General features: G+C 43.3%; 2 protein-coding genes across 2 annotated transcripts in view; one reads left to right on the top strand and one right to left on the bottom strand. All coding sequences in view use genetic code 11, as the record gives it.

The window, feature by feature from the left end:
- Positions 1–378: 378 nt before the first annotated feature.
- On the top strand, positions 379–16,187 carry EGR_06629 (Smoothened; the record flags this gene model as incomplete). Its single annotated transcript, XM_024495878.1, has 19 exons — positions 379–413; positions 1,303–1,492; positions 2,670–2,801; positions 4,534–4,782; positions 6,077–6,159; positions 6,232–6,361; positions 8,281–8,528; positions 9,267–9,688; positions 10,068–10,345; positions 10,787–11,015; positions 11,095–11,203; positions 11,355–11,720; positions 12,051–12,352; positions 13,111–13,394; positions 13,504–13,558; positions 13,791–14,039; positions 14,127–14,656; positions 15,206–15,598; positions 15,741–16,187. 19 exons carry the CDS (start codon positions 379–381, stop codon positions 16,185–16,187), a joined length of 4,731 nt encoding a protein of 1,576 aa, XP_024349736.1.
- A 9,778-nt stretch (positions 16,188–25,965) lies between these two features.
- The window catches only part of EGR_06628 (hypothetical protein), a gene marked incomplete at both ends in the record, with an annotated part of 3,898 nt that continues 2,563 nt past the window's right edge, over positions 25,966–27,300 (bottom strand). The window contains 3 exons of the mRNA XM_024495877.1: positions 25,966–26,100; positions 26,166–26,292; positions 26,343–26,410. Coding sequence (XP_024349735.1) covers positions 25,966–26,100; positions 26,166–26,292; positions 26,343–26,410 — 330 coding nt within the window. The remainder of the gene's footprint in view (positions 26,101–26,165; positions 26,293–26,342; positions 26,411–27,300) is intronic.

The raw sequence follows: 27,300 nt of genomic DNA, 5'->3' as shown, positions 1-27,300 counted from the left end.
TTCACACAACAAAGCCGTGTTAGGCTACAACCTGACAGTCTTCTAAGCAGAAAGCTAAAAATTATGCATTAGCAAAATAAAGAATGAATAACTTGTTAGCTGTGGCGAATGCCTTTAGACAATATTCAACTATGAACAGCAGTGGTTGCTATGACGCCACAGATAGACAAAGCAGACGGACGCAAAGGAATGAAATCTGAGCAATTGACAAGACTTCTAAGGCAGTTTTAGTTATTTTTTTGTGACAAATTCACTATGAATGGCGCTGGTCTAGACAAAACTAGTAGATTAACTAAACCACAGGCATAGCGCAAGTTATTCGGAAGTCCAATTCATACAAGCGCGCATATTATTGTTTGGTGCATTACACTTGTGTAAATGGCAGTGTCTAAAGTGCAATTAAAGGTTTGGGTGTAAGTCCATCCTTATCATACAAAAAAGGTCTTTTTGTTTATAACTTACTCACGAAAGTAAGTAAAGCTGGCAATAAAAGCGTGCTAAAATTGATTTTTTTGCAAACAACCTCAGGATTTGTTTAATTTACTGTGCGCAGTGGCGGCTTGGTTATACACATTTTGAAGGCCAGAAATGCAAGCATATGGTAGGGGTTCCGTATTGATCGGGGGTTGTATTTTATGAAACAGAAGAATGTGTTATCTTTCCCTGTTTTTTGATGGAAGGGTAGTTTTGAGGATTTCCGGAATCCATTGTTTTTCCATAGACTCTATCACTGTTTTTGCTATCATTCGTTTTCTCGTTGTCCCATGGGGAGATCTCTGCTCTAGACACCAATAAGTGGCTCCACAATCAGTAAGTCCCTATTTCTTTATTCCAAATATAGTTGGATTTTTTGTCCATAATCTGGTAATGAGTTCAATTGAGGGCACTACAACCGACTAATGAAATTCTCCTCAATATATTGTAGATAGGAGTCGACATGATTTGTTACTAGGATTTTTGCATTACTTATACATTTACATGTACTATTTAATTACTTTTCTTTGGCTGGTGTTTTCCTCCGATTGCTATCTGAATACTTTCAGTCATGAGTTAGGTGTAGTTCTGATCTCAAGTACAATTTTTGTGTAAGATGACGTTTAATAACAGTCCATTTTATGCATCGGCTCATCAGAACTGATTACAGATTCTCTTAATTGTGATTTCCTCTCTGTTTAAGCTACTGTGCGGGATGATAAGTCGTCACAAGTAAATATCTGACCTCTATCTGATCCCATCCTTTATTTCAGTTTGGCATGAGTGCACAGTCTGAATTAGATCAGAAACTATTTTTTTTGCTGGCAGGGACAACTGTACAGTCACTGTGGCAGGTCGCTGCAAACCAATCGATAGCCAACTGAAACAGAGTTGTCTGGGGACACCCCTGCCTTACGACTTTACCTCTGACGGCCCAATCATTGATGATGTCTCCCATTTTGACCTTCAGACCTGGGCCGCATTGAGGGCTATTCCAACATGCTGGGTCAAACTCCAAGTACGTTGCTGTTTAGAATAACTTTTCCATCGAAAGTCACCAGTTTAACTGTTTGTGTTTTGGTTCACTTTTAGCATCTTCACATCGTACTAGCACTTAAAACTTGTGTCAATGTACTAAAATTTTCCATTTTTTGTGTCTCGAAAGCATTGAATTGCTTCAATCAATGGTTTATAGTTATTTCTGCAGTTCTGTAGCTTTTAAAATGTGCCAATGGTTAGACAGCAAGATACGTTTATTTTTCTGGACGTTTGATTAGTCTTTCCCCTTAGCAATCCGTACGTAAAATGACGAAAGCCAATGTAACGATCATCTTGACAATGGGATGGTGTTGGCAGCACCATTATTTTGTTAATTTTGCAGTTCAATAATCATAATTTGTACCCGGGAAGCAATGCATCCGTTCCTATTTGCGTTTTTGCCATCAATTTCGCAATTATTTACTTATCCCCATTTTCTCATTTGAATTTCCAATGGGTTTAGACTCATTTTCGACATCGTATGTCGACAAATCCCAAAATCGTGGCATTTCTTTTACCGAAAAATTAGTCTTCTCGTCCGCTACAAGTGATTCTACTGCCGATTGTCCATCACAGGCTTTTGCAAACAGCATTTCAATCCTTTATAGATGTACGATTGTTGTTCTAGTATTTCTAAGTGAAAGCAGTATCTTCGTAATAAATCGGTCGAGGACGTAAACCTTACGTTTGAGAGCGTCTTACTGAATAGATTTCTTGGGATGCTTATCATTGTGCTGTTTTCTCATTTTTTAGGCTTGGGAAGTTGTTTTTTGGTCACTCTATTAGCATATCAAATATAAATTGCCACTGCTTTCATAGCTTTTCTTAAATTTCACCGAACTTTCAGCTTCCTATTCGTCTTTACAAGAATTAGGCTTGCACCAACCAATTTTACTGACTATCAGATGACGGTTATTGCTTACCGTTTGAATTTTCCACTTGTTTGGATTTTAGTTGATGTCTTTTGCCGAGGAACTCTTGTTTCCACCATTTTAATCTATTAATCGACACATCCTGGTACGCAGGGCTTGAATGGGTCGAAGATGAAGAACTAAGCGCCTTTCCTCCTCTCTCTGCACCAGTGGGTAATATTGGTATAATAACATGATGGAGCGGACATTTTGCCTAAAAGAGCATATTCGCACTCTCCCTTCAAGTTCGGAGGAGTGGACAGGCAACGGGAGACAGTTGCTACGCTGCTTTTAGGTCTCTCTTGGGAAAAGGGACAGTTGGCGTTGCTGATGCTGCCGCAAGCGCCGATGATGCGCATAGGCGCACACACCGTCTTTGTGTGTTGTGCGTGTGTGCACACGCCTTTGTAAAAGTGGGCTGTATGCGTGTGTGTGTTTGTGCTGGGTGGACACAGTCACCTCTCCTTGGGTGGCCTCCCTCGGCCATCATCGTGCTCCCTTTTCATTCCCTTATTTATCCAAATCCTCATGGGCATCGTTTATGATTCATTGCACCTTTCTCTGATGGCGTGGATCATCATCATCAGCCTCATAATGCCATTCTTCCCTTTGCCCAATCAGCAACCGCTTTAACACAGAGCTCTCTTCCGTTTCCGGTATGGATAGTACTTTTCCACTGACTGATTCTTCCCACATTTCACATCTACAAATTAGTGAAACAGGAGTCAGCCTTCATTTCTATCCATTTTGAGTTTTGTTAGAACCCGCATAATGTCCTGTCTCTCGTTGCTATGGCGTTTGGCGATTTCTGTTATTGTCAATGATGGTCCATTTATCCTAGTGGTGATCTATGCTTTTAGCCACATAAAAAGGTAGCCACACCAAAAACATTCCATAACTGTGACCATAAGTCATAACCTGTTTATGGTTCGCTCGACTATATAGCATTTGTAACTGTCAACGCCAAATTTAGGATGCATTGAAAAGTCGCTGGACTTGCAAATGCACCGTAGAGGCAGCGTGTTCAAATGGACAGATGAAAAATTGTTGCCTGCCTCGTTTGATTGGATGGTTTTCTGCGCTTTATAAATACACTGCTTACTTTTTATATTCATAAGTAAAAAATAATTTATTTTTGGAAGAGATCTTTTCTATTCCAATTAGGGATCTCTGTAAGCCGTGCTGGCATTGGGAGAGGCGGAAAAGCAATTTCATCCATTGCTTAGTTTCTTGGCGCTAGTCACCAACTTAACGACTCAGCTTTTAATTTGGTGAGGAGGCTAAATAGCCCTATTAATGTTTTTTTACCATATGCATCGCTATCAGTGATTGCTGAATTCGAAGTAGTAGGCGCCCTATTTCGTGTCTGCAATCGTGGGAATGCTAAACATGATCCCTTAAAAAGTGTATTTACTGAAAAAATGACCCATTGCTAGTTTTTTGCTCACATCTTGATATTACTCAGTGCGTTTTATTTTCCATGCTTTTTTTCTCCATGGTTTAGCTATCAGATGTACCGGTCGTCTCGCTACATTCTTAGCGAGGTCTAAAAACAAGATCTTACGTTTCACCATGTAAAGACTATTTCTGACCGGAGTTATAGCTCCGTCTCGGAGATTGGACCCAGTATTTTGAGCTAACATTCAGTGGTTTCTTGTAGCGGATTCCACTGTTTCATGGAGCGAAGCGAGTGCAGTGATAGCAGTGGTACAAATCAACCTCGAAGTGTGCCCCATCTATGTGAGTGTGTAAACTAGACACGTTTTTCACGCACCCGCGGTGTCATCGATGCAGACAGGGGAATCCAGCTGCTATACTGTGGTGGAGCCTGGGAGAACTTCGTGTATGAAGAGAAGGGAACGATAGTCGTCTTTTTCGCAATAACCTCTTCACCCACTTCTCCGCTTCGCCCTTTTCGAGCGCCAAAGGGTGGGTCTCAATTAGACGTCACAATACCTACATAAAATCATCGACAAGACTTCACTGCTGAATACATTTCCAGCCTCCGGTTATTTACTGTCACCCTCCATTCCACTATATAGCTACTGGATCTGGAGTTTCGCTCTCCGACCACATATTGCTTCAGTAGTACTTCCCATCATGCTTGTAGATATTCCTCTGTACCGTTTACGTGCCCGAGTGTCAACGCTTGAAGGGATCATCACCAACGACGGCAGCAGCAGAAACGGTGCGAGTGGAGTACTCGCAGGTCGTCCTGCCCGAGCGTGGCATGTGCCTGGCGGTCCGGAAGGCCTGCCCTCTTCTCTTCTCCGGTCACGGAATCGGTGGACGCAGCCTGCTTGGCGATAGTGTGCCTCGCTTCCTCCAGTGTGACATCTATGCTCCCGTTTGTCGGCAGGTTGGCGCTGACTTCTGTGCTCACTCTGTATCTCTTCCTGTTTCCGTTACCGAATGGCTGGCCAAGAAATCCACCTGTTTTTACATTCAACTGTTATAATCCACGGTTTCACAGTTACATCTGCCCCCTTCTTGTTTTCCTCTTGATACAGTTTGGCGTCATCTTTATTCAACGGGTATTCCTTTTCTTCTCATTGAATGACTAGTTAATCTCTAAACCCTTCGTTTTGAAGTAACATTATTTTCTCCTTCTAAGTTTCTAATTCTTTTAAGACAGTTTCGTGTTTGTTCACTTTAATATGCGCTCTTTTTCATGAAAGGAGATGCGCAAAACATGACGTCTTTAACAAACGATTGCAATTTTTCAAGAAAGTATGCCTGTTTTTCGGCTCTCATTGCCTTCTACTGCTTATTTGAGGTTATTCCCCCTCTCTCAGGTAAGTAGCTATTAAGACAAACCTTCCTTTTGAATTAAGGCAATTTGTGCATTCTATCTCCAACTTTTTTTTACGCTGCTCTTCAAAGTACTTCAGCATTTTTAAAAATTTGCTTTTAATTTAGGACAAATTAATCAAACCTCTGGCCTAAGTTCACTCCCGGTGGTCGGTTTCATTTCTTTCTTGACTCCTTTGTGAGATTTTTAAAGGAATTCGTTTGAAATACGCTTTTTTGTCTCGTCCAGTCTTCAGTTTTATTTGCCTCCACTGTGCATGACTTTATCTCCACAAGTCACTTTTTGGGGTCATATCCTCACGTTCGCTTGTTCTCCGTAGTTCGTTATTCTTTCACCGTCATTTGTGCCTCATAGTGTAAGTACTAGGAATGACTTAATTATTTGCCATTGTTTTCCTTGAATTTCATGTTTAATAATTCTTGTTATGTCTCAAAAACCTTTCATTTTCTTAGTTTCACCATATTTCATATCTCGTGGAGACTCTTGCCGTGGTTTATCTAAAGTGTAGCGTCAGACATAGTCCTCAACTTACTCTACTATGCCTGAATTATGCAGTGCACTTACTTAGATCGTGCCAATTTGTTTATGTGGCTCACAGCAACGAATCTCAGTGATGTACTAACAAAAGTCGTTTTCCACAGTTTGTTTGATTAATTTTAACGCATTTTCCACGGCTTCGATGTTTAGCAGGGATTGTTAGTTGGCACCTGGTTTAGTATACGCGCTGAATGAGTACTCCGATCCAATTCCTTGACACTCCATACCTCCTCTCCCTTTCAACTTCACACCTACACAACCATCACCTAGAAATTTGGCACTACCACTCGTCTTCTCGCTTTAGAACAAGTTGCGGCCAAAGATATTCGACGCCAACAAGGCGGAATGCCAGGCACCACTGATGTCCACCACAAACAGTCGAAATTGGTAAGCTAGGCCAAAATATACTACTGTCATAGTTGCTGTTGCAACTGTTAAATGCCCCCAACGCCTTGTCAGGATCAAGGGCATTGCGACGTGCGCCTTTCCCTGTCGCAGTCCCATCTACCGACCAGAGCACTACACTCTTGCCCGAAATCTCATCTTCGCAGCCGCTGTCGCCGGTATCCTCGTCAATGTCTGCGTACTTGTAGGTTTTTTTTTCTTGCTTTTTTTGCAACCACGATCTAAGTAGTCTTTAAGGTTTGTATTTTCATGATCTTGACTTCAGTTAGCAGCGTCACTTCATGGTTATCTTGCAGATTTAAATACGAGCACTCCTTTCATCCTTATTGAATTATTTATTTAACTTACATTTTTGATTTCCTCCATTTGCCTAGCGTTTGAGTCAGAATTTATTCGAGTCCTATTTGAAAGTTGGAATATAAGCACTCAATTCACATCGTTGACAGGCCTTACTATTTGTGAGTAGTATATGACCGACGAATGACTTTATGTTTTGCCTGCCTTGAAATGTGATCAGTTAGACTCGTCCACGTGTCCAATGTTTTGACAAAAGAAGTCACTTTCCTCATCATGAGTGTCATTCCTGGGGCATTAATTGATTAGGTCTTCTCATTCTTCGCTTATACCTTGGTCGAGTCACTTATCTAAACTGTAGCCATTTTAAGCTTTTGACGTGGTGCCTGCTGTGTCACCTGTCAGATTTGGTGGTTTAAAGCCTTCGCTCATTCTCACTAGCTTAAATACAGGGCAATGGGAGAGGACGAAATGGGGTAGTAAAGCGATCCAATAGAGAAACCGCGTTTTTTATACTTGCCGTGGTTTAATGCTACAATAATTGCACAAAGGCAAACATTGTTTTCACCCATCTGGGCAAGCCGATTTGACGGGGCGGCAGTAATGTGAATCCCCTTTCGGCGGTGCAGACAGTCATAATTTAAACAACAGTAGCAAAGGAAGGAAAGAGAGAAAGGGACAAAATCATGCAAAATGAGCGTAAAATACTGCTAGTAATTTGCAGCGCCTATGGCACTACTAGTATCCATCCTTAAGTCTCGTTTCTAGCACCTGCTTTTTATTCATTCCAACCTTTTTTAGTCATCACTTTCTTGAATCGGAACAAAAACTTACATTATTGTTCCTGAAACAGCCTTGAATTCCACTTCCAGCTTAGTCTATCCACCAGACCAGCTCCGTCGTCATATGGGCTCATTGTTTTGGCCTCAGTCTATTATTAATGGAATGACAACTATAGCGGGACAGTATGGTTTGTGAATTGATTCATCCCTTCAAGAAGCTAAACACTCGTTCCCCTTACTGCTCCGTGGTGGTAGCAAGGAGAACGATACAAGATCTTTTCCAGTTCTTACTCCATTCAGTCATACCGGAAGCTTCTCTGCCTTGGTGGGTTGCTTTACTAGTTCAAATATCTAACCTCCGGTCAATTCATGATGCCAGCTTACGCATGATCTACAGCGCCCCGAGACTGTACTGAAGACGAAAGAAGATAAAATACTCGGACAGGATATGTATTTTCACCATACAGAAGATATTGGGGCTACCGGCATGACCCAGAGGCTAGGTCGCTCAACGGAGTCCCTAAATCGAGAGTTAAACAGCTAACGTATTGCAGTATCTACAGCCTGAACGAGAGTCTATTTTAGCTTATCGCATAGCTCAATTTCAAGTTTAACATCAAGTACTGGAACACAACCTCTCAAACCGCTTGCCTGCTCGCTGGCTATTTTAAGTCAACTATTGCAGTGTTTTGCATCCGTGCAGAAAGCAATGAATTGTCGGAGACATTTCACGCCTAATGCCCATTGACAAGGTAGACAACTGTTTATGTAACCTTTCTGGGATAATAAGTCATCCTCATGCACTTAAACGACTACCAACGCTTTTGGAAAGTGTGACATCGCAAGCCTCTTTATTTAGCTCTGTGTTTACCTACGGAGGCTACTACTCGCTGCCTTTTTTATCTTCAACTTTCCTTATCCATTTCTCACTGTTTAACAAATCATTGGCTGTGGACTTACATAGTCATCCGCCTGCTTAACAGTTCATCCACTTTCATCCACCGCTTTCTTTCCTGGGTCTTTTTAGTTCACTCTGCGACTGATTCGCTCTTCCACCTCGTTTCCAAGATACGGTGGCGGGGAGGGAGGAACGACATTGCCAATGTCGACAATGAGTGCGGCTTATCGTTGTCTGTCACACACTGCGCTCACTTTCATTCACTTGGCCTTCCTCATCGGCTGCCTAGGCCTCCTGATACCACATCTGCCGGGCGTGGATGATGCCGTCGCCTGTCGTGCCGATGGCAGTGTGCGCGTCGGTGAACCGCAGACTCAGTGAGTTCTCTCACTTGGGTGTACTCAGTTATTTGCACCAGCTAGTTGACTGCTCTTTCTTAGGACAGGTTGCGATTGGTTTTAGATTCGCTTTTCTCTGTTTCCCCTACTTCGCGAAAGTTATTAGTTGTCGAAAAACTTGAAGGCTGTTTGACATGACAACACGGCCAACCCTAAAGAAGCTTGAGTTGAATCTAGATTTTCCAAGGGGGAGCGGGATTTATGAGTAAACTCATTTCCGCTGTTCCCACTGACAACGTAGATTTTTTTTTTTTGAATGCACCTTTGATCCAAAAATCACTTGAGCGAGTAATTCTTCCTCTTATTGATGGAGAACATAAATGAGAGCCTTTAAATGCGAATAAAGATACCTCATGTACTGAACAAGTCATAATCTCGCCCCGTAAACCTATTGGATCGATAGTTTCCCCCTTTAAACTACTATAGAAACAGGATAACGGCAAATTTTTCATCATCACGAATTAGGGACTAACCGTGTCAATCGCATCTACATTAGGCTGCGCTGCCCCAACATGCATCTAGCCGACTAATTTCCCAGTGCACAGAACCGTCTTTCGATTGGCGTCCACTTTAATTTCATTTTTGGTCCTGGTTTTTTGTAATCTTTGAAGCGGAAGCACTCGTCTTCAAGCTTTGCAGAAGTGGTTTTGAATTCGTCGTTTCGGGTACACCTACTCGAACACTATTTCAGTAGGACGCGTCTTTTCGCCTTTGCAGAACGGGATCGCCCATTCTCTGTGTGATCTGTTTCATGTTGGTCTACATTCCCATGCTCGCCGTGGCGCTGTGGTCAAACGTCCTTGACTATGCCATCTTCGCTGCATTCCACACCGCCGCCTCGCTCATCGTTGATACCAACTTTGTCGGTTTCACCGCGATTGGCTCCACCCCCGCCCTTCGCCGACGACGTCTCAGTGGAGGTGTGTGGCGCCTTCAATGTTGGCGGTACAAGCATCCTGCACTCCTGTTGCCACCTGACTCTTGCGAACTCCCAAAAAGGCGGCTTAGGAGCGGTGACAGTGGAGGTGGAGTGAATGAGGCCATGGAGGGTTCCGTGTCGCCCGCTAGTCCCGCTGTTTCTACTGTGGCAACAGGAGGTACGAAGAGGCGGCTGAGTGCGATTGAGATGGAGGAAAAAGGTAAGGCGTTGTTGCTTTTCTAAAATTCTTCTATCGCTAAATTTGTGGGGTAAATTTACCGTATCGTTCTGTTTTCTTACTTTTTTTCCCATAAGCATCGCTGCATATTTCTTACATGGCAAACGCTTCATCTGCATTTCTCAACGCCACAAAAAAATCAGCTCGGTAGATTTTTAGATTTCTTGCATGTGCTAAGCTGTTGCTTACAGAGACGCCCATTCGTGTCTTTGAAGGAGCAATCACATATTCATGTCGGTGATTTTCCACTCCGTGGGACTATTTTTGACAACAGATTTTACACTAGTTTGCCTTTACTGCACGTACCTAGCTCATTTTTTGAATAAAAAATCCAGTGCCAGTTTTCTTTTCTTTTTGGCAGCACCTCAACCACGTCAGCCCTGCAGCCAAAACACCACATGGAAGCTGTCGGAGGGCGATCGCCCGGAGCATCAATCACTACCATTGGTTTGCCGCCTCCTCTATCCCACTACGCCCATTGGCTGTGCACTGGCCAATCATGCGGAAATGGGCGGAGGCGACGTGGTGGTTGGTCAACGGGCCACCTTCAACTCCATAGGGTCGCAAATCACCTGTATCCGCATCGCCGCCTTCGCTGTGCCTGTGGTCTTTGCTCTAATCGGCCTTACTGCTTCTGAAGTGAGTCTCTTCGGCCAGTCGTTTCTCTCAAATATCCCAATTATAACATTCTACTTGTGGTTACCCATGCCTACGACAAGTATTGACGGTCGTACGTCGACCGGCCTATTTTTCGGAAAGTAGCCTTGTTTTGTGAAGAACCACTAACCGGAACCGATTGATGGATTTTTTACTTAAGAAAATTCATAAATCTACCCCCCTTCCAGTATCTTTGGTTGATGGTTTCATACCTTTTCATCACCAGCGTTCAGTTCGAGATTTTCCTCATCAAAGCTGGTTGGAATTTACATCTCACCTGCTGCCACATGTTTTGCTTGCGACACTATGTATACATACTCTTTTCTTATTTTATCCAAGCGTTTGCGACAACAAATAAAATAAAGCTTACATGTGTATGCTAAGCCATGAAATGGTAGTGCTTGCGTCCTCCTTTTATGCTAGATTGATGGCGAACCTCTATCGGGCCTTTGTTTGGTGGGGATCCGCACTCTTTGGGCCTACTGCGCCATGGTGGTAGCCCCTCTGGTGCTCTGCCTCTTCCTCAAGGTTACCTACCTCAGCAGGGCAATGCGATCGATATGGCAGCTGCGTGGCTACCTTGTCGTCGCCTCCTATGCACCGGTAGACAGGGAAATGGCACATCGCCTGACAATGTGCTTTCGCGCCTACGGTACGTGCCGACATTAGGTGATCGTTCTACTGTGGCGCTATGAGTAAATTATGCGTTTTGCTTTGTGTATTTCCGCTAGTGATATATATCCTCACATTGACGGCACTCCTTACTTTTTCTGCGGGGGTTCACGCTTACGCCTACGTGGAGGAGCCAAAGTGGTTGGAGACTCAGCGACTGTTTCTCTTGTATGTTTTGTTCTTGATTGCCTTTGCTTCTCAATTCTTGACACTGATTCTATAGTCACACCAACTGACGATATTCACGTTATTTTCCTTTCCATGGTAACCTCTTAACTATTAACAACCAGTTTAACTTACGGCTCATGCAAATTTTTAGCTGTCAACTGCGACATCGCCTAATGGGCTTAGACGGCGTGGCAGCCTCATCAAGCTGTCGAACACCATTTACGACGGATATTTGTTTCTTCGATTCTCCTCTACCTAATTCTCTCAACGCCACCGCTGCTGCCGCCGCATCCACAATCACCTCTGGGCTTCGTGTTCGTCGCGAAGACCATCAGATCGTGTCTTCCTCCACCTCCATATCCTCTGAAGAGGACGTCGACGCCTCCGCGTCAGGACGTCCCCTCGCAGGTCCGATCCTGTTAAACCTCTTCACTTACCTCATGTCCAATCTTGTCTTCGCTTCCATGTGCCTCCTGGACGCTTCTGTTAAACACAAATGGCTTAGTCTTCTACGCAGGTACATCACCGCCGCTGGCGACGTCTTATTAAAAAATTTAAAGTAATCACAACGTAAAAAGCGTTGGGAGACCACGAAGTCCAAGGTAGTCAAATATGTAAATAATACAATTCTGTTACACAGTCTCCACCTCCTTCTTTTAAAAAATTCTCGGGCCTTTTATTGTTCACTTTTCTGTGTTAGCCATCATAACGGAATGTGAGTCAATTGAAATCTAACTGCAAGACCCAAAGGCTGTTTGAATACAGTTGTTGCTTTGCTCCTCGCATGTTTTAATGAGTTTATTAGGTGCATTCTAACCATGAACTCGCTCTCTTTCTCATTATGTAGGGTTATTTCTTTCCTCACCGCCTGTCCGAAGAAATCAACGGGAAGTAAGCCCTTTTCTCCACAGATGATCGTTATCAACAAATCTACGAACTTCCATCTGCCCGCTACGTTCTCGTGGTGGGATCCAGGCATATTCTTCCATGACTATGAGGTTGTGCCGGTGGAGGAGGTAAAGGTCAGTGCCGACAATGGTTCCATCGCCGTAGCTGGTGGTGGTGGAATGGCTGTGACCAGAACTGTGGCCACCTCCGATGTCTCCTGTGGATGCAATCGACGCTACTCTTTGTCCACAAATGACGGGAGTGAGTCGTAATCTGACCTTTTTAAAGTTTGCGCCATCTCGCTGTCTTTAATGCTCTTTTAAACCCTTAATTAGTATCATAACGATCCCCTTAATTCTGATCATCCAAAATGCCCTGTTAGAAACTCGGTTCAAGAGTTAGAAGCAAAGGAACCTGAAGGATTGGAATTGAATTAACCTGCATGTTTCTTAGTTTACGAGAGAGTGACCCGCCATCTGTTAGTTGGTGTAAAGTAAGGTGAAAATAGTGACCGACAGACAGAAAATCAACGTGTCTGGTATGATCTTGGAGTTAGAGCCACGTTTTTTGCAGTCCGGTGAATTCCATACTGACGGCTTTCCGCCTTGACGTTTACTGTGGCTACCCAGTTCTTTTGAGACTCCAGCGGTTAGTAGCAGTACTGTCTGTATCAGTCTTCTGGTAATCCGAATCGGATGAAGCTGTTTGAAGGCTGGCTTATTATAGCTTCACTATCTTTGAGTGTTTGGATTTGGGGTTAAATGCGTATCAGACTGCCTGAGATGGCGGAGTCGGATGTGCCTTCTTTCACTTCATGCAACTTTGAAATGTTCAGCCGTTTAAAGATGTATTGATGTTGGGTAGTCAAATCTTCCCATAGTGTAGATTTGTATACTTACTCAACAGTATCTTGGGAAGTTTTTGGGCTTTGATTTTTTGCGTTGAGGTTTTTGAGAAATGATGTTTTTTAATTACTTCACTAATCAAACAAGATTTAGTCTCCTCACTACTGAACTCAGGTTGGGTGATGTCTTCCGTTGGAGCGACGAATGCGACGTCGACCATTCGCGGAGTTGGTGGGAATACCTCTTCCGTTGCTAGTAGCAATGCGGCAGCGACCACAGCGGTGGCGGTGGCAGCCGCAAAACCGATTCATAAATCGAACTCCCTCACCTCCTCTCAATCCCTCTTCACCGCTCATCGTGGACACAAACCAAGGTCCTCTGCTGGGGGCGCTCTCTTTAACCCGTTCTCCAGCATTCAGCGGGAGGAGGAGGTCGCAGCTACTCTTGAACATAATCTGGTGCGATTTTTACTCGTTTCGTCAGCTCTTTGAATATGGTCTACTGAGCCACGCGATGCATATGTTATCAGTTTGTCGGCTAGTTTAACTATTTTCTTCTTCGGTATAGGGAAGACCAATTCGTAGGAGCCGGTATCGTAGGATGTGGTCGAGCAAGGGTTTAGGTAAGCCAAAGTCTAACTTCCTCGGACCGCATATTTTTTTAACTATATTACTTATGAAACCAATTTTTTCACATTTTTAAAGATCGTTAGGTTTTTGAGGTCGAAATTCAATAAGCTCTTACAAATCTATGATAGAGTTATATTGTTATTGTTCAAAAGATAGTTAGATTTTAACTTTTACTTCACTTTCTTGGGAATAATCATTGATTGGTTATTATTTTCTTCTTCCAAGGTCGTCGACGCCTCGTCCCGCGGTCTTACTCTACCCTCGGCCTTGCGGGTGGGGGCAGCGGTGGTGAGCGTCGAAGCCTGAACAGCCTCCTTCTTCATCGCGCTGTCTCTTCACCTACAAATTCCAGTAATGGGAAATGCGCCAGTGGCGCCGGTCGTGGAGGTCACAGTCAACAAGATCTTTCCATTGGATCCCTTTCTCGTCTCTGCGCCGCTGCGGCTGCAATGGAGCTAGAGAGAAGTCGGAAAAGTGAGCTTCTGAATGTTCTTAGAGTTCATTTCTACACTGTTCTATTTCAGGAGATTACGTCCCTCTGTCTGTTCTCTACCTTGGAAGTTCTGGACGGTGGTTCACAGATCTTTGGACACGCACCACGCGGCTCCACGGCAGCCTCTTGGACACGTAGAGGTGGGACCACCTCTCGTCTCTCGCTGGCCAGTTCGTCGGGTGCTGAGTCGTACAACTCCTTTCAACTCCTCGCTGAACAGGCGGGAGCAACATGGCGTGAGCTCTGGCGTACCCGCCTTCTTCTCATCGATGCTTTGCATTGGGCACAGTCCGCTGCTGCCGCCTCTGCTACCGAAAATCCTCCTCCGCCCCCGCCACAAACGTCTGACCAACAACAACAACAGCTGATAGCAGCGACGTCAATGATGATGGCGTATCTGATGGGCCAACAACAGCAGCAACCTGTGGAAGTAGAGGCGTCTTGTGGCGGTGAGGAGAGCACACCAGACTCTGTCATGATGGCTGCTCTCATGGCAGCGACAGCGGCTGCGCAGGCGGCCATGCACCAGAGTGGACCTCCACAACAGAGTGCTGGGGCCAGCCTACTGCCTCCTATTCCTACTCTTCCCACCTCTCCGGTAAGTTTCTCCCCTCTTTATCTTGCACTATATACAGCTTTTGAATTCACTTAACGGAATTGCATCCGAATTCCGGACATTTAAAAACTCTGATGCATGGTAGTTTTACTTTTTACTAGGTTTTCTGTTATCAGCTCTGCCTATCGCGAAATTCGTTTACAGGTAATGAAATATTGCATGCGAAATTCCTCCAACTAGTGCTTAAATTTTTTAATTGGTAGATGTCCTCGTGAAAATGGTGCTTTTTTATCAGCCCATAGTGGCCGACTTGCATCGAAGATTTGTATTCCTGTGTTGTCTTGTATACACAGTTAGTAGGATTGAGTCATACTGATTTGTGGCCACATAGATACACGGAAACGTAATTTGTGTCGATAGATGCACTCGGCTAAAATGTTACAAAAATTTAGACTTGTGAACGGCTTTATCAGTGCCAGCATGAAATTTGTCAAAGACCTTCTAAGACACCTCTTCTATACAAACCCATCCAACTGCTTGATAAGCAAGCTCTGGACCAGTGCATTCATGTAGTACCCACTACTTCTTTAGTTGAAGAAGATGCCCCACTATGAAGTACCATTAGCGACCCCAGCCTACCCCATACCAAAAGGCTGTCAACCGGATATCCTTGCGGACTACAATAATCTCCATCACCATCTCCGTTCGGCAAACACAGCCTCAACAACAGGTGCAACCGTACGAGCTGTTCGACAAGACGTTGTCTGCCACCTGGACGCTTCTGCGGCTGCTGGTGTCTCCTCTCCGCCGCATCTGCTGCATCCGGCAATGCAGCAGCTGCGATCCCCTTGGGGCCCTTCTCATCAGCCCCCTCCACAGCCGTTGTCAGCGTCTGGAGGTGGTGGTGTCTGGTCTGCCTCTACGACCTCACCAGGTTTTACGCACTTCTCACTACCTGTCATTCCACCCTACGCTTTTGTACCGGTTAGTATTTGTTGGAAACCAGTGTTCTATCAAAGCTTATTGAAAATTTAACTCCCCTTGAATATATGCCACTTGGGGGTGAGTTAAATTAATAGGATGTATTAAACGTTCTGCATCGATTGTCCTTGTCCCTTTTTTTCAGCCTCCGCCACCTCACATAATACCTCCACCAGCTATCGTCAACACGAGTCCGAACCCCGAACGTGGAGACTGCGTAGAAGGTGAAGAGGATGAGGATGATGATGGTGATGATGACCTCGAAGAGGGCTCTGACGCCTTTAACTCGGAGGACGAAGTGATGTCGACCAGTGGCGAAGAGGCTACAGAGACGATGGGAGCAGCAGAACGTCGTCGTTTGCACCGAGGTGGAGCGGAGGCCTCGGCGGTAGACGATTACTGGGACACCTTTCCCACCCCTGAGGGACAACCAAGCTGCGCGGCCGCCCCGCCTCCACCGCCTGACGCCGATGCTGATGACGTCTCCAGTGTCAGTCAGAGTGCGAGTCAAGTGGTCGTTGCTACTGTGCATGGTGAAGCGGCGGAGGTTGAGGCTGATGCTGCGAGCGAAAAGTCTCTTCCAAAGTCCTGAAGCTCTTCGCTCTCTTCCATTTGTGTCTGTGTAAATATGCCTACCTACCCACCAATCCGTGCAGACGCCTTTGATCCTTCCTTGTGCATATCTTCACCTGCGCGATTGTTGCTGCCTCCACTACTGCTCATCTTACACGTATACTGCCGCCTGTCTGCTTGTTTGTGTGTTTGTGCGTATGTCTGTGAGCGTACCTCAAAAGCTGCCTTTTTTACTGTTCTATCAGTTCTTCTCGAGAATCGGTGGCGGTTTAGGCCGTCTGTCATTATTTTTTTTAATTGTCCTTTAGAAAAGACAAAAGCTAAGAGTAACTGTGGCGGGTTGGTGACAGATTTTAAAGGGTAAAGTCAGTTTTGTGTTTTGCTAAAAAGTTGTCGGTGTCTCTTTTTTCGCATTTTTACCCTTTTAGCGTGTTGAGATAGCAAAAGTCGGTTAAAATGCCCTTGTTTATTTGCTACAACTATGTAGGTATATATTTGAGATAAAAATGTGCATTTTACTCACTCTGATGATAGTGCATTTATGCAGCCGACGGCGACTGAGCCTAGAGCACTCAAACAGCCGAAGGGATCACATTTTCTCAACTTGAATCAATGGTTAATTTGAAGCTCCTCTTCTGCAGTCCCCAAAGCTCAGGGACGACAAAGGCCCTACTGCGGTGACCACTTAGCCGCTTTGCCGTAGGTCTTGTAATCAAGTGGACTCATGATTGTTATGCGCTATCAACTAGTTGTGAGCACGTGAGTTCCACTCTATCATTCTTCCCATACCAACACAGCTGAACCTCACAAGACCCGTGGGATTCGTTTAATTGTTTTATGTATGATGAGAATTGATAGTGAGGAGACCATTTCGCTTGATGTCTTACGTTCACTGACAGGTGCATTTTGAAAACCTGTCCATCTGTCATCTACCAATATTTTCGGCCATGACTCTTGGTATTCAAAGCCACTGAATTACTTAGTTGTTTAACTCCTGGGAGTGCGATTTGTCCCTCATGCGCGAGTCATGGTAGGGTTCAAGCTCTCAGCTACCGAAACTTGTGTGACCCTTGTTAGTGGTTTCGTTGCGGATCCTGCCCAAATTGAACAAAAAAGCCCAAAAATCCGGCGAAAACTCTTCAAAAGTGTGTTTGTGGTGCAGGTTCTTGGATTTATTTGACTCTTCACAATTATTGCCAAATCCGTAGAATGCGCGGGGCTCTAATCCCAGGGGTATCGTTGCCTAATTATTTTACATCGGGGTTAATTGCGCAGTTGAGCAGATGTTATCCAACTCCAACCTGAGGCACTCCTCCTGCGGAATTTGTCATTTAACGGCGACGAATGCACTTCTTTCCCGCAATTCGGGATATGCTGCACACTTCCTATATTGGGGGGTACGAATTCGTGAGATTGGATCACCTCACCAAAGGAGATCCCACTCAGGGTGGAGTCAATCAGTCAGCTGTGACGGACATTATTAAAGTCTTGGGTACGTTCAAAAAGCTAGCTGAAACCGGACGAAATTGGTCTTCAGGACTGACATACATGCTCCCTATCAGATGGGATTTATTTTTCTGGTTTCAAGCTGAGGCGCTTACTATGAGCAAGAATTCCCGACCAAAGTGCTGCCCGTATTTACAACTAATTGGCTGTCAGTTTAAATAAACAAAAATTTTGGGGTTTGGAACTGCTTTTATTGGAGTCGGCAGTTCAGTTTGACAAAACTTTATTCTATTTTATTAGAGTTTTCCTATGTGGATTTTTTTGATTAAAAAAAGGTAAATGGGAATGTAACTGGCATGTAGGCTCTGATTCCAACGCAAGAGACTTTAAAAGAGGTTTTGTGAAAAGTTTGCAGATATTAATGCCTATAAACTCAGAGAAGGAGGTGGCATATTTTACTTACCCTTGGTAGTATTAGTTTGTTGCTTAATGAAGCTTAATGCCTAATGGAAACGAAAGTGTGGTACCTTGAGACTTTTCTCAAGGTGAAAGAAGACAGGACTTAAGTGGAATGTTTTATCTATGCTCTAAAGGGCTAGGAAGGCTACCGGCATAGCACAGGAGCCGGGCCGCCTGGCAAGGGTACAATGGCGGAGCCCCTAAGTGGCCTGTTACCGTAACTGAGTGTTAAACAGTCAACGTACCCCATAGCCCCTCTCCCGTTTTGGGCATCGTACCCGGCGCTCCATTCGGTTAACGTACCTCATCACCCGCCACAATTTTGACTGCTGAAAGGAGAAGCGCTCACGAGTCAACCGTGCCAGTAATCAAATTTGCGTGCAACTGAGAAGATATTCTATCGTAGTGTCACTGGTCCCTCCTATCAATTCTATGGGATCTGGAGTACCATCATGTACAGGAATTGTATTGGTGGACTAGGGAATGTGCCAACCATCACGCGTGTCCATCGTTAGTCGTCGGAGCACAGGCCCAAGAGTAGAGCCATGTAGCAGAGATCCTCCTTGCCAATGTGTTCTCACTTCAGTACTGCCCGGTCATTTCTCTCGGAGTCCTATCCACCTAGTGGAGAGGCGGAGGCAGAGCGGATTTACTTAATTGCCAACTTCACACAGGCGATGTGGCCAACTCTGTAACGAACTTTTTAAGATGGTTTGCGGCTAATGTCGCTTCGTTTGTTAATCATTTTCCTGCAGAACAAAAGAGCATGGTATATGTTGACGGTAGACGTCATTTTCAGGCCGCCGCTTAGGGGTCGTCATGTACATCCCCTTCCGTAGCATATGCACCCTCCGCCCAGTTAAGGTCTATCATCTAGAAATAGAAATTGAAATAGATGAATTTTAGGATGTGGTTCACTTTCTGTTGCTATCACTATACAACTTCGAGACTTCGCTGAAGACGGAGCACCTAGGTGGCCCATTACAGAAAATAACAGTTTGGCGCCCCAATTATTACAATCACAGTCCCTTAATATGCCTTAATAAAGTGGTCCTACTTAATTACCCTCATGTCAACTGTGTTTTCCATTTTCAGGGAATGCAACGGTCCAACATGTATTTCATTTCAAACCAACAAGATTTTGCCACTTTGTTCCATCCCTGCCGGGTCTCAGCCCCATGCCTGCTGATACCGACCCGTGTCATTCTAATCTCTTTCAATCAGTAAGGGAAATTTCAGTGCCACCCCCTTTCCTGGACAAAAGTCAAAGAATAACAAACAAATTAGATAGATATTATTGCCATAAAGAATTGTGTAAAATTTAAGGCAAATGAAGTAGATAAATATATAAATTAGACACCGGTAATTTTCGGGCATTAAAGTGGCTAAATTTGTATCCATTGTGAAGAAAAGCAGGTTTCTTCAGTGTTCTAATTTCGGCGCTTGTGTGCAGTGCTCCGAGTTTCGCACCTCTCATGGCTTGTCCCCCTATTGTCGACCTCAGTGATCATGTAGAATTCAGAATTAGGGTACTGCGTGGCGGAGTTGTGTCTCGGGGTCTGCGATCGCCTCTTCGTTTTTCGCCGTTGTCGAGGCTTTCGTGATTGTTGAGCCTCCTCCAGCTCCAAAACCACCGTAGGACATTGCTTGCCCCGGTGAGTATCCTTCCCTGAATGCTGTCTTGCCTGGGACAAAGATCCGCGCACATTCGAATGACTTCTACAGCGTTGAATTATGCGGAAATTTTCATGAACAGTGGGGATGGAAGAACGTGATGATAATGAAGGGTTGGAAGACGAGCTGGTGTAGCCCTTGATTGGGGCAAAGGGGTAAGAGTAGGAGGAACGTGATTCTGGGTGTGGCCGGCTCTTTGCACGAGAGTGCGATGATTTTGCATTCAGTCGCTGATACCTTTCTTTGCTCTTTGGACGTGAAGTCGATCGCGCTTTCTCATACCTCTGTCGGTGACTTTGGGAACTCTTCGATCTAGAAGAGGAGTGTTGCCGGCGATGTGCCTCAGGGCTTTTTGAATGTCCCCGGTATTCCTCACCGAAGGGAATCATTTTAATTACAACACGCATTTCTTTTTTTGCTAAATGCGGTCGTCAAATTAACTCAGGTATTGTGCATATTGTGCTCCAGTGACTGTATTTGCCACAAGGCGAATAACCAATCAGGTGAGGACGTCAAGGTCATTGTCTAATAATTTGGCATTAAGATGGAAGTTTTTTAATTCCAACTGACTTATAGGCGCTGTTATGATGAATTAATGCTCGAAGAGCCGCTAATAGTTACAATTTAGACTATTTTGAGGACCATTATGACAGGAAAAGCTTATAAATGACTGAAGATTTTTCGGGATACATTGAGGGATAAAGTACCGGTTTGCCTTCTTTGTGGCAAGTGGACAAGCTGCAACAAACTGGTGACGGAAAGGTAAAAACCAGCTTTTAATCACCACAAAACTTTGATCATTCGTTAAATCCTACCTCCGTCACTAATAAAGTGCTCCAAGTCTTCGCTGAAGTTGTAATGAGACAGTAGTATGGGTCTATAAGGTCTGGAAGCTGTTAGCATGACCCGAAGGCAATGCCTTAGGCGTGATAGCACAGCCTGCAGCGACTCATGGAATTGAGGAGTTAAAATGATTAAAGTTCTGCAGCTACTTTAAATGCTTGACTATTTATGCTTTCAATGCAAATTTTAACGTAGGTAAACCGCGTATCATATTCGGAACTTGAAGGTTACTCTACCTTGATTGAATTTGGTGTTGCATGTGAAATTTTTTGCTTGCGACATCAGCCAGCCCATTCCCACATTTGGCGAGACACGCCTACGCCTAATGTAACTCGTGGATCTCTGCCTGAAATGCTATCCCAAATGAGATGAATAATTTATTTTAAAAACTTAAACGGACTCTCGGTCTTTCAGACAATGAATCATCCATCTGATGTCCTTCTATTTGGGCAAACTTTCGATACAACATGTGCCAGATACAATTTTTACTTCCTTAGTTGAATGCAAATGACTTGAGACGAGTGTGCGCCTCCTTCTACGCTTGCACCTTATGTTCCCACCAAATCTGGGCTCCGCGCAAAGAATGAAATCTTTGATAGATATTTCCACATTGATTTGCTCCTTCTGCTTCATTTCAAAAAGGTGTGAAGAGGAATGATGGCATTAAACCCCTGCTATCAACCACTATTTAACGGAGAGAGTTGTTGTTCCCTTAAATGACCTTGCAAAGGAGGCCTTTGTCTCCACGTAATGCTTAATCTCCACCGAGTTAAGTTTGGAGTTTATTTGTGCATAGATGCTTTAGCGAGTAGACAAGTGTACAAACGCACCATTGTCTCTACACGGCACTGTAGAATGGTCCTTCCACTTAGTTACTACATTTGCATGGAGGTAATCTCATCACTTGTATCGGTTCCAACAACTTCCCTATGCTAATATCACGTCGGCGGTGGATCATACTCATTAAGTAGGCAAGTGGTATATTTTATTAGTTAATCCTTAGGCTATTTTTGCCATTTCATTCCTATCAAAGAGATATTAATTGCTAATAATTATGCAACGGCCTTATTGTGAAGTACTAATTGTGGAAACTTCCATTGTTGGCATTTCAAGAACTCGTTTAGGATCGCCATCAACTTCACTAAGCAGGTTTACTAACACAAATGTCAACATAATTTTACCATGATAAGACAGTTTAAATCCTTCATAAAAAGTGAAATAGGGAGTGATTCTTACTTACCTTGTTTTTTTTGACATTTTTAAAACTGGTTTTGCCTGCTAGCATTGATAGCGGGATCTAAACGCTACTTAAAAGTGTTGTCAGTAGCAGTAGCATAGATATCTATTTTTTTCACAGGCACTGGTAGAATTTGATGAGCTTAAAAGACAACCCATTTTTCTTCACTTTTTTGACACACCTTATGAATTAGTGATGGTAGGATGGATGGAAATGGTTCGTTTGCTGACTGTTTTGCCAAGGAAAGTGGTTTATGCATTCCAGAGCTCATTCAGGGAGGAAAACTTGTTATTTGATAGTCTTCTACTATCCACTCACTATTCATTAAACGTTCCCAAGACACGCACTACTTCATCCTTAAAGGCACAATTTTTATTTTTTTATAAAGACTGAACAGCATTTGTGACTAGGACCTCAATCTACTTGATAGGATACGAGTTGAACATGTAGAACTAAGCTTCTTCCTGAGCAATAGCAGCACAAGTCTTTATGCGAAGTTGTGGACTTTTGGATGTGAAAGAGGTGGTACCCTTTGTAGTTCGCGAACTGTTTGCTACCGTTACTTGGGATAAGATGTTAAGAACAAAAAATAGAATGGAAACGTTCGTGGATGGAGCTATATTTTTGACATCTAGGGACAAACCTTCCTATAGAAGTGGAATTTGCTGTCACCTTGTCTCGTTTGGAAGATTTATAGACTAAGGTGATGATTAAATAATTCATCATTGTATTTCGGCGTGATTTCTATTTTATTTAATTCCATTTTTAGCTACATGATTGCCCTTAATTTTTCATCTATATTATCATAAAGAATAGATATATATGAGCTTGAAGTGGCAATCTTCGATAACCCTTGTTAATCAGCCGAGTAACAAGTAGAGTGTCAACTGTCCACTGTGTGAATCTTATCACTTTTGAGGGCCTTAAGTTAATTACTCCCATCACAATGCCCACTGACAATGATTCTCCCAATTTAGCAGTGAAAACACGCAAATATACTAGCATAAGGTTGCATTTGACCTGCCTCCAACCCACTAACCCACCAAAATAAAGTAATTTACTTTCGCTTCATTACACCAATCCAGGCATCAAAGCTATCATCGAACCTGGCGCAATTTGTCAATTAGCAGCCCTAATGAAATAAAAACATCCAACTATAAGGTACGACTTTTTGAAGTGGTGGTATTTAAAATTCCCAGTAAATGTAGTGCTCCAAGACTTCTCTGGAGATGAAAGAAGACACAATACTCGGGCAGAATATGTGTTGTCAACGCAGAGAAGGGTTTGGAGCATTGGTAGATTCCCTAAGTGGCCGGTTAAATAAACTATTCACGTAGTACATAGTCCCTCCCCTCCATTCGCCATCGTCCTTGGCGTTCCCCTTGACCAACCTTCTACACCACCCGTCACAACGTAGTCGGTGCCGTAAGAAAGACAGCCACAAATTTTCCATGCCATTCAGTGAAGTTACGTGCAAATGAGGAAGGAAGTTTTGCCCTATTTGGAAACTGTATTGCGGTGAAGGGGAAATGCGCTGTCACTCGTGTCCATCGCTAGCTGTAGGAACACTGGCCTAAAAGCAGAGTTATTTAGCAAATGACTGTCCAGAACCCCGAGACTTCCTTGCAGTCGAATGAAGACGTAATGCAAGGGTATGCATTGTCGACGTACAGATGGGCTGAGGAAGGGCGTTACTTGCATGGCTCAGGGGTCATGCCACCCAGCGGAAGTACCGGTAAAACAAAACGGTGGATTCTGCACATTTGGCTGGAGGCAATGCTTAACTGCTTCATCTGTCAATCTGGTTAAAGCGAGGGAAAATGAAGGAAAACTACAGTTCTGTCAGTGCGTAACTCCTCACGTCACATCACAGTGCACTCATCAGGCTCATTTAATGTGATTAGATCTGTGGGAAATTGGCGTCAATCTCGAGACGAGACAATTATTTATGCCTCAGGTGACTCTTGCTATTAAAGTAAAAATTTCAAATTTCACTGTTAACAATGAATGGATACGGCAAAGCCAAATTTTAATTAGGTCAGGTTTATTTGACCGACGGAGTTGAGCGTTTTTCGTTTAGGGACATACGAAATGTTTGTTTAATCCTCGGTTTCGCTACTGGGATACTTAGGGGCTTCGCCATTGTACCTCTGCCGAATGGGCTGCCCTCCAGACCATCCCAGTAGCTTCAACTCTTACTACATATCGGCAATACGAATTCTGCCCGAGTATTAGGCCTTCTTCCGTCATCAGAGAAGTCTCAAGACGTCACAGGATGTTGTTGCTTGTAAATCCAGTGGGTAATTATTTCTCTTGTACTATGCCGAAATGGTTTGGCATTTTTATGTTAAACTGAGTAAAGTCACCTGTGTATATTTAGTGATTGACCTAAATAGATCGGTTTAGATGACATTAAAATTGTTTGGAGGTCAAAATTAATTTTGTTCACCGTATGCAGTTGCGTTTGAATTGTCTTGTTCATGGCATTTGAAATTTGACGTAGTGAGGTGTTCTGCAATGACAATTATCCAGTGGTGGATTGAATCACTTTTTATTTTCCAAAAGAGAAGGGCATTTTTGACTTTTGTGGCTTAAAATAATGTAAACCGACGCGCTATCTGTGTAACCCTTTGCTACAATCGTCAAACTGCCGATTATCCTTTGGTAGTACAAAATGGAATTCTTTAGAATTTCAATGACCGACTGCAAATTGATAGAAAAAGTTGGTGCTTGATGATAGAGAACGGGAGGACCAAATTCGGTTACTTTAGATGCAGAGCAAGGGCGAGTTATCACCCATTAACAGACAATGGACGAATTCGTGCTTGTGATGCGCAACATGGACACGTGAAAAGCTTTTCCGCTTTTTTACCTCCGCCTCAAAGTACGAGTGAATTCTGAGAAAATGACAAGTATGTTGTCTTTTGAGCTGCAGGTGGCTTTCAAAGCGCTCCATTCAAAGGGAGCTGTCCATACCCACTAACTGATTGACTGATTGTGCTTTATCAATAGCGATTCAGTGTACAGCTTAACTAAAACAAGATTTGTCTTCATACCGATTCATAGATGCGCAGCCAAAGGTTACATTTTATATCCCAATGTCTTATCAAAAGGGAATTAAGACTCCGGCAGGTAGGTGAATTTCAAGTTAGGTGTTCGCGAGTCAAAAAATATTCCCCACTGCCAATCACGGGTGTTATTGTCTGGAGTTCAAGCCTCCAAGATCCACACCATCAGCACTAATTAGCCGTGAATGGCGATGATAACATGCGCGCGGAAGAGAAATGACACTTTGTTAAGCTCATATGTCGCCCATATTCTGATTGCAATGACCTGTCGAGGTTAACGTGTTTAATTTAAGGTGATGTGACAGCATTTAGTAAAATTTTTTGCAGAAGAAACCTTACACAGAAAGATCAGAAGGACGAGCTTTTAATTTGACTAAAGAATACGCTGAGCGCCCTACAGGATTTCACCAAGTAATTTCAGTAAAATATGCGGAATTGTGCATCCTCACGAACACCCTAAGACTACTGCTAAAGTTCAAATTTATTTAAGTACTTTACTTGCAGACACACACTTTGTCTGTCTAAAATAAAGTAAATATGGACTGTTTTCGGAATACTCAAGACATTTTGAAATAGTTCAAATAAGTGACCTAGTACTTTAGAATTGGTTTGAAGGGTAGCGATTTTGAAACATTTCCAGCTTTTTGTGGGAACAAAACATCTTGTATGATCGCCTTTAGTGTTCAAATTTGAATGGTTCTACAAATCCCTTGTAAGCTGAAATAGATAAACGGCAAAATCACTTTATACGACTAGGGAGATCTTACTCCACTAGGTAGTTGCAAGGGAAAAAACGTCGGAAATGAAGTATCATTTTATTTGGTAACAAGGCGATTTCACGATTATCCAGAAAGTATCACATTAAAAAGGATACACAAACGCCAGAAGTTGGAGCTCTAAATTGGATTGCTCTATGTTCTACCTAATTTTTGAAGAAATATTAACAACGCCTCTAGAGGAATCAATTTATCATGACGATAATGACCTCCCAGACGTCAATATTAAGGATTGATAAAATTAAGATAAACAATAGGAGAGCCAAAATATCTTAACTACGGGGTAAAACCCAACTAATTTAGAGAAACCATGATGTTAGAATGGAAATAAAAGTGCTGATGGAAACTGACAGCAAACAAACGGGTTAATTGTAAAGCCATCCAAATATAAAACAATAAAACAGGCAAAAAAAAAATAGAAAACCCAAGCTGTTGAAGCCAAAAATATATTTGGTCGCAAAGTCATACACCTCAACCACTTCGCCGCCACTTACTAATGCACTTCTAAGCGACTTTTTAGGAAAAGCATGTACACACGTTAATAAAATTGAGTGAAGACGCCTAAAAAGGCCAATAATTTCAAACAAATATATTTCATTTGAATTGAAGACAAGTAAAGAGCTATAGAATCATCTTTAGTTCATACTTCAAATGGAAATCCAAAGTATTACTTTGCTAAAGCGCCTTCAGGATATCTACTGATAACAGACACATTGTACAGGATGGCAGATATAAACTTCTTGAACGGGTTCAGGCTTCATTTTCTTGACTGTCTTAGCCTTCTTCGGCTTCTTCTTAAGCAGTTTGATTTCTGGTTCACCGGCTTTGCATGTCACCCTAAGAATACATTCACTGGAAGCACTTTGTTCTTCCTGAGGGCAGGGGCAGCAGCAGACGCAGCAACAACAGCAACAGTTTCCTACGACATTTGGGCATTCCTTACAGTTCTGAAATGCAAGGCAGATCCTGCATGCCATGTTAAGCAAACGATACCAAAAAATAGAACTGCCGATTATCTACGCCAAGGACATCAACTACCCGAGTTGAATAAACTAAACAAATGCTTTTTTCCTCAAGTGAGGAGCTAAATATTTTGCACGGCAATATTTTTCAGATCAGTCTCAGAGAATATTTAAAGCATCATTTTCGCGCAAAATTGGATGACACTAATATCAAAAAGAAATGGAGAAAGGACGGTTTAAAAGTACTCATCAGGAATTCATTGTTTGCGCCTTTCTTACAGACCCTTCTTGAATAAAAATTATTAATTTGTCATTATATTCTTCAAAGAAACGGTTTTGGAAGGAGTAAGATGATTTGCCGCCGTGTAATATGTTTGGTCCTTGTTTCTTACTGTGGGGCGAGGCTCCTTGGTCTCCGCTTCCCGATTCCTAGCGTTCCTAGACAAGCCCGGTTGGTTTGCTTTGGACATCTTTATTAAAGACAACAAGATGTATAGGGAAAATACAATATTCAAGAAGGAGGGGAGCCGCAGTCACTAGGTAAGAGAGAGGGCGATCCAGTTACAAGGTTCAAATTTTTTCTGCTTGCCACCTCCCTGAAAGGCACATTAAAACAACATAAGTATTACATAGCCCCCTCGTCCTTTTAGCGCCGTCCCCGGTGCTA

The sequence above is a fragment of the Echinococcus granulosus genome (genome assembly GCF_000524195.1).
Source record: "Echinococcus granulosus chromosome Unknown EG_S00060, whole genome shotgun sequence".
Classification (NCBI taxonomy): Eukaryota; Metazoa; Platyhelminthes; class Cestoda; order Cyclophyllidea; family Taeniidae; genus Echinococcus; species Echinococcus granulosus.
The sequence above is the reverse complement of the archived record's forward strand: the minus strand, read 5'-3'. Positions and strand labels throughout refer to the sequence as shown.